General features: G+C 40.6%; 1 protein-coding gene across 2 annotated transcripts; it reads right to left on the bottom strand.

The window, feature by feature from the left end:
- Positions 1 to 758: 758 nt before the first annotated feature.
- LOC135541735 (uncharacterized) lies at positions 759 to 16,176 on the bottom strand. Of its 2 annotated transcripts, XM_064968063.1 has the most exons (3): positions 12,021 to 16,176; positions 7,489 to 7,565; positions 759 to 7,379 (listed from the first exon to the last, which is right to left on the bottom strand). In XM_064968063.1, exon 3 carries the CDS (start codon positions 7,359 to 7,361, stop codon positions 759 to 761), a length of 6,603 nt encoding a protein of 2,200 aa, XP_064824135.1. In that variant the 5' UTR covers positions 7,362 to 7,379; positions 7,489 to 7,565; positions 12,021 to 16,176. The 2 variants fall into 2 exon arrangements, with proteins under 2 accessions (XP_064824135.1, XP_064824133.1); XM_064968061.1 differs by lacking the exon at positions 7,489 to 7,565.
- Between the last annotated feature and the right edge of the window lie 160 nt (positions 16,177 to 16,336).

The following is a 16,336-nucleotide window of genomic DNA, read 5'->3' as shown; positions in this document are numbered from 1 at the left end:
TACAGCAGGTTCAAGTTTCTCGTCACCTTCTCCACTTTGGAGGATTATTGTGTTATTGAATGACTCAAACTCTTCTGTGTTGGTTAAAGTGTCTGACTCAAGGGATTGATCTAATGAATGCCTAGAGCTGTGAAATGTGGAGGACTCCACCTCGGCATGCTCACTTTCCTGCCTCCTCTCTTCCTCTTTCTTCAACTCCTCTGTTATGGGTTCAGCAGCGAATCCATGAACAACTTGCAACGCAAGATCTAGAGGCAGATGCAAGAGTGATTCGGTTCCAAGAGTATCTTGAAGCAATTCACTGCTATAACTAACTACAGCTTCACTACCAGGTTCAATATCCTCACCAACTTCCTCTTTCCATCTGTCATCCGGTTTGTCGAGTGTGTTAGAAGCAAACAAAAGACACTCAGTGTCCGTTTCACTTTCCTTTGGACCCAGGAGCTCTTCTGTGTTGCTGTAGGACCAGGATTCCTCAACTGCAACGGATGCCTGAAGTTGTAGGGATTTTTCTGTGTCTCCAGTTTTGGTGTCTTGTTTCTCCCCAAAGTCTGTCTCTGCTTGTTTACCTTTATTCCGACGAGTAGAACCCCTTTTCCTTCTCTTCTTTGCAGTGTCAGGTGATTCCAGCAGATATGGGTTTTCAGTTTCAGACAGATTTATTTCTGTGAGTTCATTTAATGAGTGATTATTGTCTTCCAGGTATTGTGATGTTATATATGGCTCTATACAAACCATGTCACATGACTCTTGGGCCTCTACTGTAAGAGCGGCTGTGTCAGAGGGAGTTTGGTGGCTCTCTCGCTCTCTGCGACTATTTTCACTTCTACTTCTATCTCCTCCCCCTCTTGAACTTTTTCTGTATGTTCTACAAGCTCAGACCTTTCGATGCCAGATTCTCCTTCTACTACTATGTTGACCTCTCCCTCCACTACTATGATCGCTGGGTCTCCCATCGCCTGCTCCTCTGTCACTTTTTCTAGAAGTTCCTCAAGCTCTACAAGCTCAGTCTTTTCTATAATAGAATCCATTTCTGCTGTTGTAATGACATCTCCCACCTCTCCTATAACATCTGTGTCTTCTCCTTTCTCCTCCTCCTGTCCCTCCTCTCTTCTCTCCTCTCCTTTTCTACCTGGATGAGACTTGCTGCGAGTGGAACCAATCTTCCTTTTCCTTCCTGGAGTGTAGGATTCTACCTCTGCTGTTTCCTCTGACCCAAGAGAACTCTGCAGTGAGGGTGGATCTGGAGGGGAGTCAGTGTTTCCTCTTGATTCATCAAGTGTTTCCTCCAATGATGTTCCTTTGTGTTGCAAACCAGTGATGGCAGGATTTGAGTTCAGTGTGTCAACGGTCAGGTAGGAGTCATATGACTCTATAGTAGGAACATCAGGGTAAGTGTTGTGAAGAGTTTGACTAATCTGAGTCAACTCTACTTCACGTAGAAGCAAGAGTTTTGTTGCCATTGATTCCTTTATAATTGTTTGGCTCTCACTTTCTATATTGTCAGCCTCTTTGTTTCTTCCCTCTTGATTTGAAGGACTGAATGAACAGCTGAGGTCAGTCAGGACAGTCTCCTCATTTCTCTCTTCTCCTTCATTCTTCTCATTACCAGCTCCATCCTTAGATTCCATCAACATTTCAAACTCCATGCAAGAACCTTCCACTGGATCCATGTTTTCTCTCTTGTCTTCTATCTCTGTGCTTTCTATTTCCACTTCTTGTTTCTCCTCTGTGTCCTCCTCTTCTCTTTGTACACCTCTAGGATGCCTATGAGTCGACCCCATCTTTCTCCTCCTGCTCAGAGAAGGACTCTGATTGGAGTTGATGTTTGCTGCGTTATCACCTTGGTCCTGAACACTCTGCAGTAAGAGTGAATTGGGAAAAGAGTTATGGCTTTCATCCGAGTATGGAGTTTGGTTGAGTTGACTAGCAGAGATATTGGGATCAGTGCTCAAAGCCTCATCTGTTTGGCAGGGCTCTGTTGTGAGAGTTCTATCATCATACGTCATTTGGCTACTGACACTCACTTTGTTTACACGCGGCACATGATCACTCATTTCCTCCTCGCTGAGTAACATGACCTCTGATGTGTCCAGTCCCCCTGTGGTATTGGGGTCAGTGTTTATATCTTCCTCATTCCCCTGAATACTCTGCGGTGATAATGGTTTGAGAAAGGGGTTAGTGATTTCCATACATGGAGTTTGGATGAGTTGACTAGGAGAGATTTTGGGATCAGTGCTGAAAGTGTCATCTGACTCCAGTGTAAGAGCACAATCATATGCTATTTGGCTGCACTTGATCACTTCAGAATTATTCACAAGCAGTGTGAAATCACTAACTTCTTCCTCCCTGAGTAAAGTGTCTCCTGATTGGTCCAGTCCAACACTGAAGGGCTCTATTGGGTCAACTATGTGGGCCATGCTTGCTTCATTGTTGCTCTCAGTTTCTGTATTGACAGAGTCTACAGTGAATCTGTTGCCTTTCTCTTGGTTATATAATTGATCTGCAATACCAAATGAATCAATGTATTGATCAAAAGGGGTGGGTTCAATCAGACGTTCTTCTTCCATTCCTTTCTTCTCCTCATCTGCTCCATGCTCCGGTTCCAATAACAACAGAGACTCTTCCAATGTTTCAACACCAGATCCTTCCACTGTTCCCATGTCCCTTTCCAACCCCCTTCCTGTCTCTCCTATGTTTTCTGTGTCTTCCTCTGTTTGGAAATTCTCCTTTTCCATCTGCTCTCCTTCTTTCTCATCTACACTGGCGCTATCTTTAGGCTCCATAGATATTTCAAACTCAGTCTCTTCGATGCCAAGCATTTCTTCTTTTCCCAATATGACCTCTACTCCCTCATCATAAAGGTGACGATATCCACGCATCTTACTCTCTCCATGTTCTTCCTCCTCATGTATACCTCCAGAATTCCTGCGAGTTGAACCCATCTTTCTTCTCCTGGATTCTGATTGAGCACTTTTGTCACGACCCAAAGAGCTGTCTGAGGGGGTTGATTGTAAAAAGCAGGTCATATCCTCACTTTGTTCAGGTTCAATGCTTTCTACATGGTCTGGTTGTCTAAAAGGAGTTATATTTGCCAGTACTATATTTTCCTCAACTATTAGGTCAACAAAGTTCTCATCTTCATCTCTTTGGTGCAATTTTTCCTGATTGCCTGGACCAGTAGAGTTAATATAATCTTGCAATTCTGACTCATTTACAGCAGGTTCAAGTTTCTCGTCACCTTCTCCACTTTGGAGGATTATTGTGTTATTGAATGACTCAAACTCTTCTGTGTTGGTTAAAGTGTCTGACTCAAGGGATTGATCTAATGAATGCCTAGAGCTGTGAAATGTGGAGGACTCCACCTCGGCATGCTCACTTTCCTGCCTCCTCTCTTCCTCTTTCTTCAACTCCTCTGTTATGGGTTCAGCAGCGAATCCATGAACAACTTGCAACGCAAGATCTAGAGGCAGATGCAAGAGTGATTCGGTTCCAAGAGTATCTTGAAGCAATTCACTGCTATAACTAACTACAGCTTCACTACCAGGTTCAATATCCTCACCAACTTCCTCTTTCCATCTGTCATCCGGTTTGTCGAGTGTGTTAGAAGCAAACAAAAGACACTCAGTGTCCGTTTCACTTTCCTTTGGACCCAGGAGCTCTTCTGTGTTGCTGTAGGACCAGGATTCCTCAACTGCAACGGATGCCTGAAGTTGTAGGGATTTTTCTGTGTCTCCAGTTTTGGTGTCTTGTTTCTCCCCAAAGTCTGTCTCTGCTTGTTTACCTTTATTCCGACGAGTAGAACCCCTTTTCCTTCTCTTCTTTGCAGTGTCAGGTGATTCCAGCAGATATGGGTTTTCAGTTTCAGACAGATTTATTTCTGTGAGTTCATTTAATGAGTGATTATTGTCTTCCAGGTATTGTGATGTTATATATGGCTCTATACAAACCATGTCACATGACTCTTGGGCCTCTACTGTAAGAGCGGCTGTGTCAGAGGGAGTTTGGTGGCTCTCGCTCTCTGCGACTATTTTCACTTCTACTTCTATCTCCTCCCCCTCTTGAACTTTTTCTGTATGTTCTACAAGCTCAGACCTTTCGATGCCAGATTCTCCTTCTACTACTATGTTGACCTCTCCCTCCACTACTATGATCGCTGGGTCTCCTATCGCCTGCTCCTCTGTCACTTTTTCTAGAAGTTCCTCAAGCTCTACAAGCTCAGTCTTTTCTATAATAGAATCCATTTCTGCTGTTGTAATGACATCTCCCACCTCTCCTATAACATCTGTGTCTTCTCCTTTCTCCTCCTCCTGTCCCTCCTCTCTTCTCTCCTCTCCTTTTCTACCTGGATGAGACTTGCTGCGAGTGGAACCAATCTTCCTTTTCCTTCCTGGAGTGTAGGATTCTACCTCTGCTGTTTCCTCTGACCCAAGAGAACTCTGCAGTGAGGGTGGATCTGGAGGGGAGTCAGTGTTTCCTCTTGATTCATCAAGTGTTTCCTCCAATGATGTTCCTTTGTGTTGCAAACCAGTGATGGCAGGATTTGAGTTCAGTGTGTCAACGGTCAGGTAGGAGTCATATGACTCTATAGTAGGAACATCAGGGTAAGTGTTGTGAAGAGTTTGACTAATCTGAGTCAACTCTACTTCACGTAGAAGCAAGAGTTTTGTTGCCATTGATTCCTTTATAATTGTTTGGCTCTCACTTTCTATATTGTCAGCCTCTTTGTTTCTTCCCTCTTGATTTGAAGGACTGAATGAACAGCTGAGGTCAGTCAGGACAGTCTCCTCATTTCTCTCTTCTCCTTCATTCTTCTCATTACCAGCTCCATCCTTAGATTCCATCAACATTTCAAACTCCATGCAAGAACCTTCCACTGGATCCATGTTTTCTCTCTTGTCTTCTATCTCTGTGCTTTCTATTTCCACTTCTTGTTTCTCCTCTGTGTCCTCCTCTTCTCTTTGTACACCTCTAGGATGCCTACGAGTCGACCCCATCTTTCTCCTCCTGCTCGGAGAAGGACTCTGACTGGAGTTGATGTTTTCTGCGTTATCACCTTGGTCCTGAACACTCTGCAGTAAGAGTGAATTGGGAAAAGAGTTATGGCTTTCATCCGAGTATGGAGTTTGGTTGAGTTGACTAGCAGAGATATTGGGATCAGTGCTCAAAGCCTCATCTGTTTGGCAGGGCTCTGTTGTGAGAGTTCTATCATCATACGTCATTTGGCTACTGACACTCACTTTGTTTACACGCGGCACATGATCACTCATTTCCTCCTCGCTGAGTAACATGACCTCTGATGTGTCCAGTCCCCCTGTGGTATTGGGGTCAGTGTTTATATCTTCCTCATTCCCCTGAATACTCTGCGGTAATAATGGTTTGAGAAAGGGGTTAGTGATTTCCATACATGGAGTTTGGATGAGTTGACTAGGAGAGATTTTGGGATCAGTGCTGAAAGTGTCATCTGACTCCAGTGTAAGAGAACAATCATATGCTATTTGGCTGCACTTGATCACTTCAGAATTATTCACAAGCAGTGTGAAATCACTAACTTCTTCCTCCCTGAGTAAAGTGACTCCTGATTGGTCCAGTCCAACACTGAAGGGCTCTATTGGGTCAACTATGTGGGCCATGCTTGCTTCATTGTTGCTCTCAGTTTCTGTATTGACAGAGTCTACAGTGAATCTGTTGCCTTTCTCTTGGTTATATACTTGATCTGCAATACCAAATGAATCGATGTATTGATCAAAAGGGGTGGGTTCAATCAGACGTTCTTCTTCCATTCCTTTCTTCTCCTCATCTGCTCCATGCTCCGGTTCCAATAACAACAGAGACTCTTCCGATGTTTCAACACCAGATCCTTCCACTGTTCCCATGTCCCTTTCCAACCTCCTTCCTGTCTCTCCTATGTTTTCTGTGTCTTCCTCTGTTTGGAAATTCTCCTTTTCCATCTGCTCTCCTGCTTTCTCGTCTACAGTGGCGCTATCTTTAGGCTCCATAGATATTTCAAACTCAGTCTCTTCGATGCCAAGCATTTCTTCTTTTCCTAATATGACCTCTTCTCCCTCATCATAGAGGTAACTATATCTACGCATCTTACTCTCTCCATGTTCGTTCTCCTCATGTCTACCTCTAGAATTCCTGCGAGTTGAACCCATCTTTCTTCTCCTGGATTCTGATTGAGCACTTTTGTCACGACCCAAAGAGCTGTCTGAGGGGGTTGATTGTAAAAAGCAGGTCATATCCTCACTTTGTTCAGGTTCAATGCTTTCTACATGGTCTGGTTGTCTAAAAGGAGTTATATTTGCCAGTACTATATTTTCCTCAACTATTAGGTCAACAAAGTTCTCATCTTCATCTCTTTGGTGCAATTTTTCCTGATTGCCTGGACCAGTAGAGTTAATATAATCTTGCAATTCTGACTCATTTACAGCAGGTTCAAGTTTCTCGTCACCTTCTCCACTTTGGAGGATTATTGTGTTATTGAATGACTCAAACTCTTCTGTGTTGGTTAAAGTGTCTGACTCAAGGGATTGATCTAATGAATGCCTAGAGCTGTGAAATGTGGAGGACTCCACCTCGGCATGCTCACTTTCCTGCCTCCTCTCTTCCTCTTTCTTCAACTCCTCTGTTATGGGTTCAGAAGCGAATCCATGAACAACTTCTAGCGCAAGGTCTAGGGGCAGATGCAAGAGTGATTTGGTTCCATGAGTATCTTGAAGCATTTCACTGCCATAACTAACCACAGTTTTAGTTCTTGGTTCAGTATCCTCACCAACTTCCTCTTTACATCTCTCATCCGGTTGGTTGAGTGTGTTAGAAGCAAACAAAAGAAACTCACTTTGACTTCTGCTCTCAGTGTTCATTTCACTTTCTTTAGGACCCAGGCACTCTTCTCCTTTGCTGTGGGACTCAGATTCCACAACTGCAATGGATGCCTGAAGTTCTAGGGATTGTTCTGTGTCTCCAGTTTTGGTGTCTTGTATCACCTCAAAGTCTGTCTCCTCTGGCTTTCTTTTATTCTGACGAGTAGACCCCATTTTCCTTCTCTTCCCTGCAGTGTCAAGTGATTTTAGAAGATATGGGTTTACAGGTTGAGACAGATGTGACTCTGTGACGTAATTTAATGGTGGATTATTTCTTTCTGTGTGTTGTTGTGTTATTGTTGATAAGTTATCTGATGAAACAAGGTCCGTTTGAAGCATCACTGAAACTGAATCAGCCCCAACTTCAACTACTTTCCTTTCCTTTGACAACATTTGGGACCCATCATCATCTTTGTTAGTCTCATGTTCATCTTGATTCTGACGTGGTTGACGTGATGATCCCATTCTCACTTTTCTTGACTTCTTGCCAGACATGGTTCTTCAAAGTCACTCCTATATCATGATACAGACAGTAGATTGTTAATCACTAAAACCTGCTGGAATTAAAAGGCTTCTGGGGATTATATGCTCCTTGCATTTTTTACACAATAAAATCACTCACTGTGAAGGCACCACTAAAAGAATGTTGGCATCACTCGACCTTTTTAGAGACGTAGTCCAGCTATTTTTGAACTTTTTCTGTTGAAAAACAATAACCCACATATAAATACAGTAATGTACACACACTTTAGTGGTTTTGAGCAAAATAGTGTTTTACAGACACGAGTGCAAACTTCATGGAGAAGGCCAGGTTTCCCCAATAGGTGGCCCGTGGGTCAAATGGATTTTATTTGCACTCCAAGTTGTCTGAGCAACAAAACAAAAAAAGGAAATGAGCTCAAAGTGATTTTAATTTTGGAAAAATGTTCCCAAGTATTCCCACGCATAAATAGAAATCATATGTGATTGTATCCAAATGTAATCAATGTTTGAAATGATTCTGTTTTTGTCAAATAATATATTTGTTTGGGATTATTGTGGTCAATTTGCAGTCCACAAATGATTTATAACTGTTACTAGGTTTCCATCCAAAATGTGTATGCAAGTAAAGTAGTCAGACACAATTTTAATTACAGGCCTGATGGAAACTGATTTTTTTTTCCCGGTAAACTTTACCTGCTTGGGCGGCAGGTACCCTAGTGTTTAGAGTGTTGGGCCAGTAACAGAAAGGTTGCTAGATCGAATCCCCGAGCTGACAAGGTAAAAATGTCTAGATCTGCCCCTGAACAAAGCAGTTAACTGACTGTTCCTAGGCCAGCATTGTAAATAAGAATTTGTTCTTAACTGACTTGCCTAGTTAAATAAATGTTGACAAACTTTTTTGTTTGTTATATAGTTCTGCTAATACAGGACTATTTAAGGCCCAGTGCAGTGCTTTTGTGTGAGAGAGAAAAGAACGAACACTCGGCTATGTCACAGGGTGGTGAAAGTGCAAGGTGATGAGCTTGATGCTCCTTTCCAATAAATATCCAGGGTCTTTTTCTGAGGGTTTTATTCTGGTGATATGATAATCTATGTTTAGCAGCCGCTTGACAATAAAAAAAGAATCTCGCTCTATTGTCCATAATAATCTCATCATGTTGGCTATACTGTATCTGGGCTCTACCCAATCATCAGTAGAGTTGAAAATGGGATGGAAACCCATTTCACTTTTTTTTATTTGGTACATGGAAATTGTGCACTACGTCATTGGGCACAGCCTTGTATCTGCAACTAGTCAATTTGATGGAAACACATCTCTCATGGGAAAATATGAATGTTGTTTTTATGCAGATTTTTTAATATTCGCATGAAAATCTGTCGCCAATTGGATGGGAACCGAGCCTGTAACCAGGTTTCAGTTGTACTTGTTTGGGCCCGCTCGCTCTTGTGGTTTCTTCACGCACTCTCACTCTAAAGTGGTTCTCGCGCTGGCCTGCCTGGAAGTCACTGAGTCAGTTGAATGAGAAAGCCAACTGAAAACTGAAGAGACCCACCATATAAACGAACTATTTTACACCTTATCACGGTGAGCAAGTTATAAAGCATAGGATGTGAAACACTTAAGTTAAGCGGAGTGTAATGATTGTGTAACAACCCTGGGTTTATAAGCGTGGATATCGACTGCCGTTCGAGCATGCTGTTGGGGCACAGTCGATAGCGCCCTGGACTTCGGGCTGGAAGGTTGAGGGTCCGATGCCAGCTCCCTGCCTGTTTCGTTTCAATATAATTGTTATTTTTATGATGTTTTGATGGACATTTATAAATTAATTAAACTGTTAACTTTAAACCGACGTTAGCTTCTATGCTAACTCCAGTCAAGCTAGCCTGCCATAGTTAAGGCGAAAGGACCATCGAACTTTCTTAAACAAAGTGAAACATCGTTACATGACGTTTTTAGTGATATGTTGAGAATTACATGAAAATGATCTTTTAGATATTATGGTAATTCATAAATTTTTACAAATCGTTTTTTTCAGTATGTCGTCTATTTAGAATTGTATAAGAGTAAAAATCAGTTGAATGAGAGAGCCAACTGAAAACTGTAAAGAGAGAAGCACCACATAAAACTATTTTAAATCTTCAGGGCAATTCCAGCGTTATGGATTTGACATTAGGACGCAAAACAGAATTGACTTATCAGGCGTACATGTAAATGTGTATATTTGTAAACCCCTCGAGGCCAGGGAAAATGTAGACACAATACAAAACTAATACCACTGTGACGTAAAGGAACAACAAAACTTACAAATATTAATAGCCACTTTGAAAGTAAGGCATGGGTACACACAAAAACAACGATGAAAATATAAAAATTGACATATGTACTCTAGAGAGGAAAATGTACCGTTATGGATGTGACGCTGTGCAAAATACGTATTTATATACTCGAGATTTCTTCACCAAACATCATCAAAATACTTTTGCTTTCATTTGAAAATGCAGTGTACCTCAAAGAACCAAGAAATCACCAGTATCTTGAATGGTTATTGCATAGGCTATCAAAGTGCACTCGTGGGTCCCGTCTTAACCAACCATAAGTGCACAAAAAAAGTGCACACAAAATGCATTTGCAATTCTTTATTTGAAAAACTATTTTCATTGCAAATTAAAGTGCTGCATACTTCAACAATTACAGAAATATTTGCACTTTCATAATAACACTAAAGTAAAATGTTATGGATGTGACATTCTGCTTTATAGATGTGACAGGGTCTCAAAAGACAGACAGCAAATTATGACACTGCACTCCATTTCAAATGTACAATGTTTTAGTAATTTCATTCTAGACTGTTATTTAAAATATTAAATGTTATTTTCAATCACTTACAGAGTAACAGAATAAACATACAAAAACTAAATTCAAAGTACATTTTTATAAACTCATGCTTTGTATTAATCTCACACCCTTTAATCTGCCAGCACAGGCTCAATGAAATGATACCTCCTCCCCCTGTGATCACATGCAATACTCCAGTTCGCAGAACAATGCATGATTGCAGTTCATATGAGAACATGAGGACACCCGAAATAGATCACACACACAGATAAAGACTGCCCGCGAGCTTGTTTGCTAACATAAACACACTTCAGAAGCATTAAGGAAGGGCATGAACATTTTATCATGATTGCGTTATGCAGTGATACTAACTAGTGAGTCATTGATCAGGTTATGAAGTGTCTGTAACGGTCACATTCGATATGCTTAGAATGAGTACTGACAAAGAGAGAAAGGAAACCAATTATACGTCACCGAAGCCCTTGATGAAAGTTAGCTTTGCACAGAAAGGTTGCATACAATCATACTCGAAATGGGTCCACAATAACAACCTTTCCTCAAAAACCTTTTGGGTGTGACACTGCCTGTCCAAATCAGATTATATCTTCACTAGATTGTAGAATTCTATACTAGCACTCAATGTACAAAAATGTGTTTGATATTTTTTCATTAACCTTCCGACTTGGTCAGAAACACAGGGGGACAGATGTGAGTACCAAAACAAGTTCTGTGAGCCGTAGCCAAATGCTATTAAATCTGGATGACTAAAATGACCTATTTTGAGACTTTGTATACTACTTTGTAGTAACAATAACATTACACTTGTCAAATATAAAGGCCAAATGTAGTCTTTATCTCATAATACACACATTCAAGGTAAATATGAAAGTTGTTTTTTCATGCTCAGGTTGACCGTACTATGGAAATATGGAACTGCACTTCAAGGTTTCAGATTGCCTTTATTCTTCTCACCATACCTTATCCAGCTCCCATGTATGTTGTGGTTTTTCACTATGAGCTAAAGAGGTTTAAGAAGGTACTAGGCCTACGTTTTGCAATTGCAGAGCTAGTGGTCAATGTTGTCCATAAATTACATTTTTGGTCACTTTACCCGAAACAAACAGTGGGGCACAGACCACCATAATACATTGTAAGCAACTACCATGCTTTCATGTTTCACTACATGCTGCTAGTGCAAAACAATGGTATTTTTTTCCCATTGTACTACCATGGTACATTTTTGTAAGGGAGAAAAGCCTCCCCACTTGTGCCATTTCACGAGGATATCTGGATTACATGATGTCCACAAAAGCTATGGAGAATATACATTTACATTAAATGCACAAATTAAGTCAAGAGTTATCAATGTAAGTGATGCAAACAAAGGTTTGCAACAACACCATTTTAAACACCTTGTCTGATTCATCATTTCCTGTTTCCATATGAAAACCCACAAGAGTATCACACACAGAACATGACACTTATCAGAATTTTAAAAATATGTTCTATATAAAATGTCCAAGAAACTAATTTCTGAAGTTACCTGCCCCAATTCTCAATAAAATCTAGCTTTAAAGGTGAGGGTTTTTTAATTCAACCAATAAAAGTATGTGCTGGAGTTTGTTGCTAAAACCATGTCATTGCAAATGATATGTATTATGAATTGTAATGCAGCAGTATTGTAGTAAATATGCATGTGTAGATATATTTATCAAACCCCAATAAAAATATATTTAAAGAAACCATGTCATTACTGTAATTGCATTGGAATCTGCACATATACAAACCCTTGACATTACATATGCCTAACCATAATACAACATTTATGTACTCACCTCCAGAGTCCACTTGTGGCAAACTTTCATGTAAAATGTTCAGGAAATCATTAACCTCCTCCCAATACACCGTATGATGTCAAGTGCTGGCTAGAATTATAGCATATCATGTTTCATTCTTCTAAAACATTTTTCCTATTTCTGCAACCGTGACCAAAGACTTCCTGTGTGACCAAAGACTTCCTGTGTAATTAACACCAACCCCTATGTTGAAACAAACTGAGCAAAAATTATCCTTCCCGGAAAATGCTTAACTTACAGCTTTGAGATCTCTGGTCATGAGAACGTCACTGTAAATATGATATACGGAAGGTAAAACTCAACAATTAAAAAAAAAATCTTTACCAACAACATAACTGTTGCTACCTGGGTTTGTGCAGCCAATATTGTGATGTACAGTGCCTTCACACCCCTTTACTTTTTCCATGTATTGTGTTACAGCTTGAATTTGAAATGTATTCAAATGTAGATGTCACTGGCCTACACACAAAACATGCATCTTGTTTTACTAAAGTAAAAGTGCCAAAAATGTGTCAAAGAACTTAATGCTTTGTATTCAGGACATACATTTATGTTTGGGGAATATCCAACAACAAGCATGGTGGTGGCTGCATCATGTTATGGGTATGCCCGTCATCGGCAAGGACTGAAAATGGAATAGAGGGAAACCTGGTTCAGTCTGCTTTCCAAAAGACAAATTCAACTTTCAGCAGGACAATAACCTAAAACACAAAGGCCAAATATACACTGTAGTTTCTTACCAAGACAATGTTCTTGAGTGGCCTAGTCACAGTTTACTTAAATCTGCTTTAGAATCTACAGCAAAACTTGAAAATGGCTATCAATGATCAACAACAAACGTGACGGAGCTCAAATAATTTTAAAAAGATAAATGTGCAAATATTGTACAATCCAGGTGTCAAAAGCTCTTAGACTTACCCAGAAAGACTCACAGCTGTAATCACTGCCAAAGGTGATTCTAACACATACTGACTCAGGGGTGTGAATATTTATTTAAATGGAATATTGCTGCATTTCATAAAGTTGTAAAAACATGTCATTATGGGATAGTGTATAGATGGGTGAGAACAAAACAAATCAATTTTGAATACTTTGAGGGCAGAATGCACCTTCAACATATATTTGGGCCCACTACCCTTCCTGTTAACTGGCATCATGTTTATAGTGAATCCTCGGCGTGAAATATGTTCCTAACTAAAAGGAAATACCAAATGGAGCGTGCTATATATACACATACACACATATACACATACATACACACACACATACATATATATACACACACACACACACACATATACACACACACACACAAAAATAAAATATGACTGAATTAGCAGTGGGTATTGTTTCTCAACCTTACTTTACTATGACTTCGTTAAAAGGGATTGCAAGTTAAAACTTACACAATTTAAATATTAAGGTATATACAGTGCATTGGGAAAGTATTCAGACAATGTTGAATTACATTTACACAAGTATTTCAGACCCTTTGCTATGAGACTAAATTGAGCTCAGGTGCATCCTGTTTCCACTTGTGGTAAATTCAATTGATAGGACATGATTTGGAAAAGGCGCACACACACACATCTACAGTGCCATGCGAAAGTATTCGGCCCCCTTGAACTTTGCGACCTTTTGCCACATTTCAGGCTTCAAACATAAAGATATAAAACTGTATTTTTTTTTGTGAAGAATCAACAACAAGTGGGACACAATCATGAAGTGGAACGACATTTATTGGATATTTCAAACTTTAACAAATCAAAAACTGAAAAATTGGGCGTGCAAAATTATTCAGCCCCTTTACTTTCAGTGCAGCAAACACTCCAGAAGTTCAGTGAGGATCTTTGAATGATCCAATGTTGACCTAAATGACTAATGATGATAAATACAATCCACCTGTGTGTAATCAAGTCTCTGTATAAATGCACCTGCACTGTGAGTCTCAGAGGTCCGTTAAAAGCGCAGAGAGCATCATGAAGAACAAGGAACACACCAGGCAGGTCCGAGATACTGTTGTGAAGAAGTTTAAAGCCGGATTTGGATACAAAAAGATTTCCCAAGCTTTAAACATCCCAAGGAGCACTGTGCAAGCGATAATATTGAAATGGAAGGAGTATCAGACCACTGCAAATCTACCAAGACCTGGCCGTCCCTCTAAACTTTCAGCTCATACAAGGAGAAGACTGATCAGAGATGCAGCCAAGAGGCCCATGATCACTCTGGATGAACTGCAGAGATCTACAGCTGAGGTGGGAGACTCTGTCCATAGGACAACAATCAGTCGTATATTGCACAAATCTGGCCTTTGTGGAAGAGTGGCAAGAAGAAAGCCATTTCTTAAAGATATCCATAAAAAGTGTCATTTAAAGTTTGCCACTACCCACCTGGGAGACACACCAAACATGTGGAAGAAGGTGCTCTGATCAGATGAAACCAAAATTGAACTTTTTGGCAACAATGCAAAACGTTATGTTTGGCGTAAAAGCAACACAGCATCACCCTGAACACATCATCCCCACTTTCAAACATGGTGGTGGCAGCATCATGGTTTGGCCTGCTTTTCTTCAGCAGGGACAGGGAAGATGGTTAAATTTGATGGGAAGATGGATGGAGCCAAATACAGGACCATTCTGGAAGAAAACCTGATGGAGTCTGCAAAAGACCTGAGACTGGGACGGAGATTTGTCTTCCAACAAGATAATGATCCAAAACATAAGGCAAAATCTACAATGGAATGGTTCAAAAATAAACATATCCAGGTGTTAGAATGGCCAAGTCAAAGTCCAGACCTGAATCCAATCGAGAATCTGTGGAAAGAACTGAAAACTGCTGTTCACAAATGCTCTCCATGCAACCTCACTGAGCTCGAGCTGTTTTGCAAGGAGGAATGGGGAAAAAAAATTCAGTCTCTCGATGTGCAAAACTGATAAGAGACATACCCCAAGTGACTTACAGCTGTAATCGCAGCAAAAGGTGGCACTACAAAGTATTAACTTAAGGGGGCTGAATAATTTTGCACGCCCAATTTCAGTTTTTGATTTGTTAAAAAAGTTTGAAATATCCAATAAATGTCGTTCCACTTCATGATTGTGTCCCACTTGTTGATTCCTCACAAAAAATACAGTTTTATATCTTTATGTTTGAAGCCTGAAATGTGGCAAAAGGTCGCAAAGTTCAAGGGGGCCGAATACTTTCGCAAGGCACTGTATATTAAAAAGGTCCCACAGCTGACAGTGCATGTCAGAGCAAAACCAAGCCATGAGGTTGAAGGAATTGTCCGTAAAGCTCAGAGACTAGATTGTGTCAAGGCACAGATCTGAAGGGTACTAAATAAAATAAAACATCTGCAGCATTGAAGTTCCCCCAAGAACACAGTGATCTCCATCATCCTTAAAATGATGAGGTTTGGAACCACCAAGACTCTTCCTAGAGCTGGCTGCCCGGCCAAACTGAGCAAAAATCGGGAGAAGGGCCTTGGTCAAGGATGTGTCCAAGAACCTGATGGCCACACTGACAGAGCTCCAGAGTTCTTCTGGAGAAAGAACCTTCCAGAAGGACAACCAACTCTGCAGCACTCCACCAATCAGGCCTTTATGGTAGTGACCAGACAGAAGCCACTCCTCAGTAAAAAGGCACATGACAGCCTGCTCGGAGTATGCCAAAAGGCACCTAAAGGACTGACCATGAGAAACAAGATTATCTGGTCTGATGAATCCAAGGTTGAACACGATGGCCTGAATGCTAAGCGCCAGGTCTAGAGGAAACCTAGCACCATCCCTATGGCGAAGCATGGGTGGCGGCAGCATACTGTGTGGATGTTTTTCAGTGGCAGGGACTAGGAGACTAGTCAGGATCGAGGGAAAGATTAAAGCGCAAAGTACAGAGATCCTTGATGAAAACATGCTCCAGAGCGCTCAGGACATCAGCCTGGGGTGAAGGTTCACCTTCCAACAGCACAACCACTAAGTAAATTATTTATTAAATGTCACGTTTAATACATTTGCAAACATTTCTAAAACCCTGGTTTTGCTTTGATTTTGGGGTATTGTGTGTCGATTGAGATTATTTTAATACTCAGTTTCAGAATAAGGCTGTAAAGTAACAAAATAAATGGGTCTAAATACATTTTCAAATGCACTGTACTTGCAATGTGGGTAGAGCTCAACAAATCAGTCAGAATCAATTAAATATGCAGAAGTTAAAATGGGATGTACTCAAGCGGAGTTAGACAAATTTCCACTTGAAGAACAATTTAATGACAGAAAGGTTAAAGTGTAACTCAAAAGCTT

This window comes from Oncorhynchus masou, chromosome 6 (genome assembly GCF_036934945.1).
Source record: "Oncorhynchus masou masou isolate Uvic2021 chromosome 6, UVic_Omas_1.1, whole genome shotgun sequence".
Classification (NCBI taxonomy): domain Eukaryota; kingdom Metazoa; phylum Chordata; class Actinopteri; order Salmoniformes; family Salmonidae; genus Oncorhynchus; species Oncorhynchus masou.
The sequence above is the reverse complement of the archived record's forward strand: the minus strand, read 5'-3'. Positions and strand labels throughout refer to the sequence as shown.

Coding starts and splice junctions, on each gene's coding strand:
- LOC135541735 (XM_064968063.1), bottom strand. CDS start 7,361: ATGTCTGGCAAGAAGTCAAGAAAAGTGAGAATGGGATCATCACGTCAA.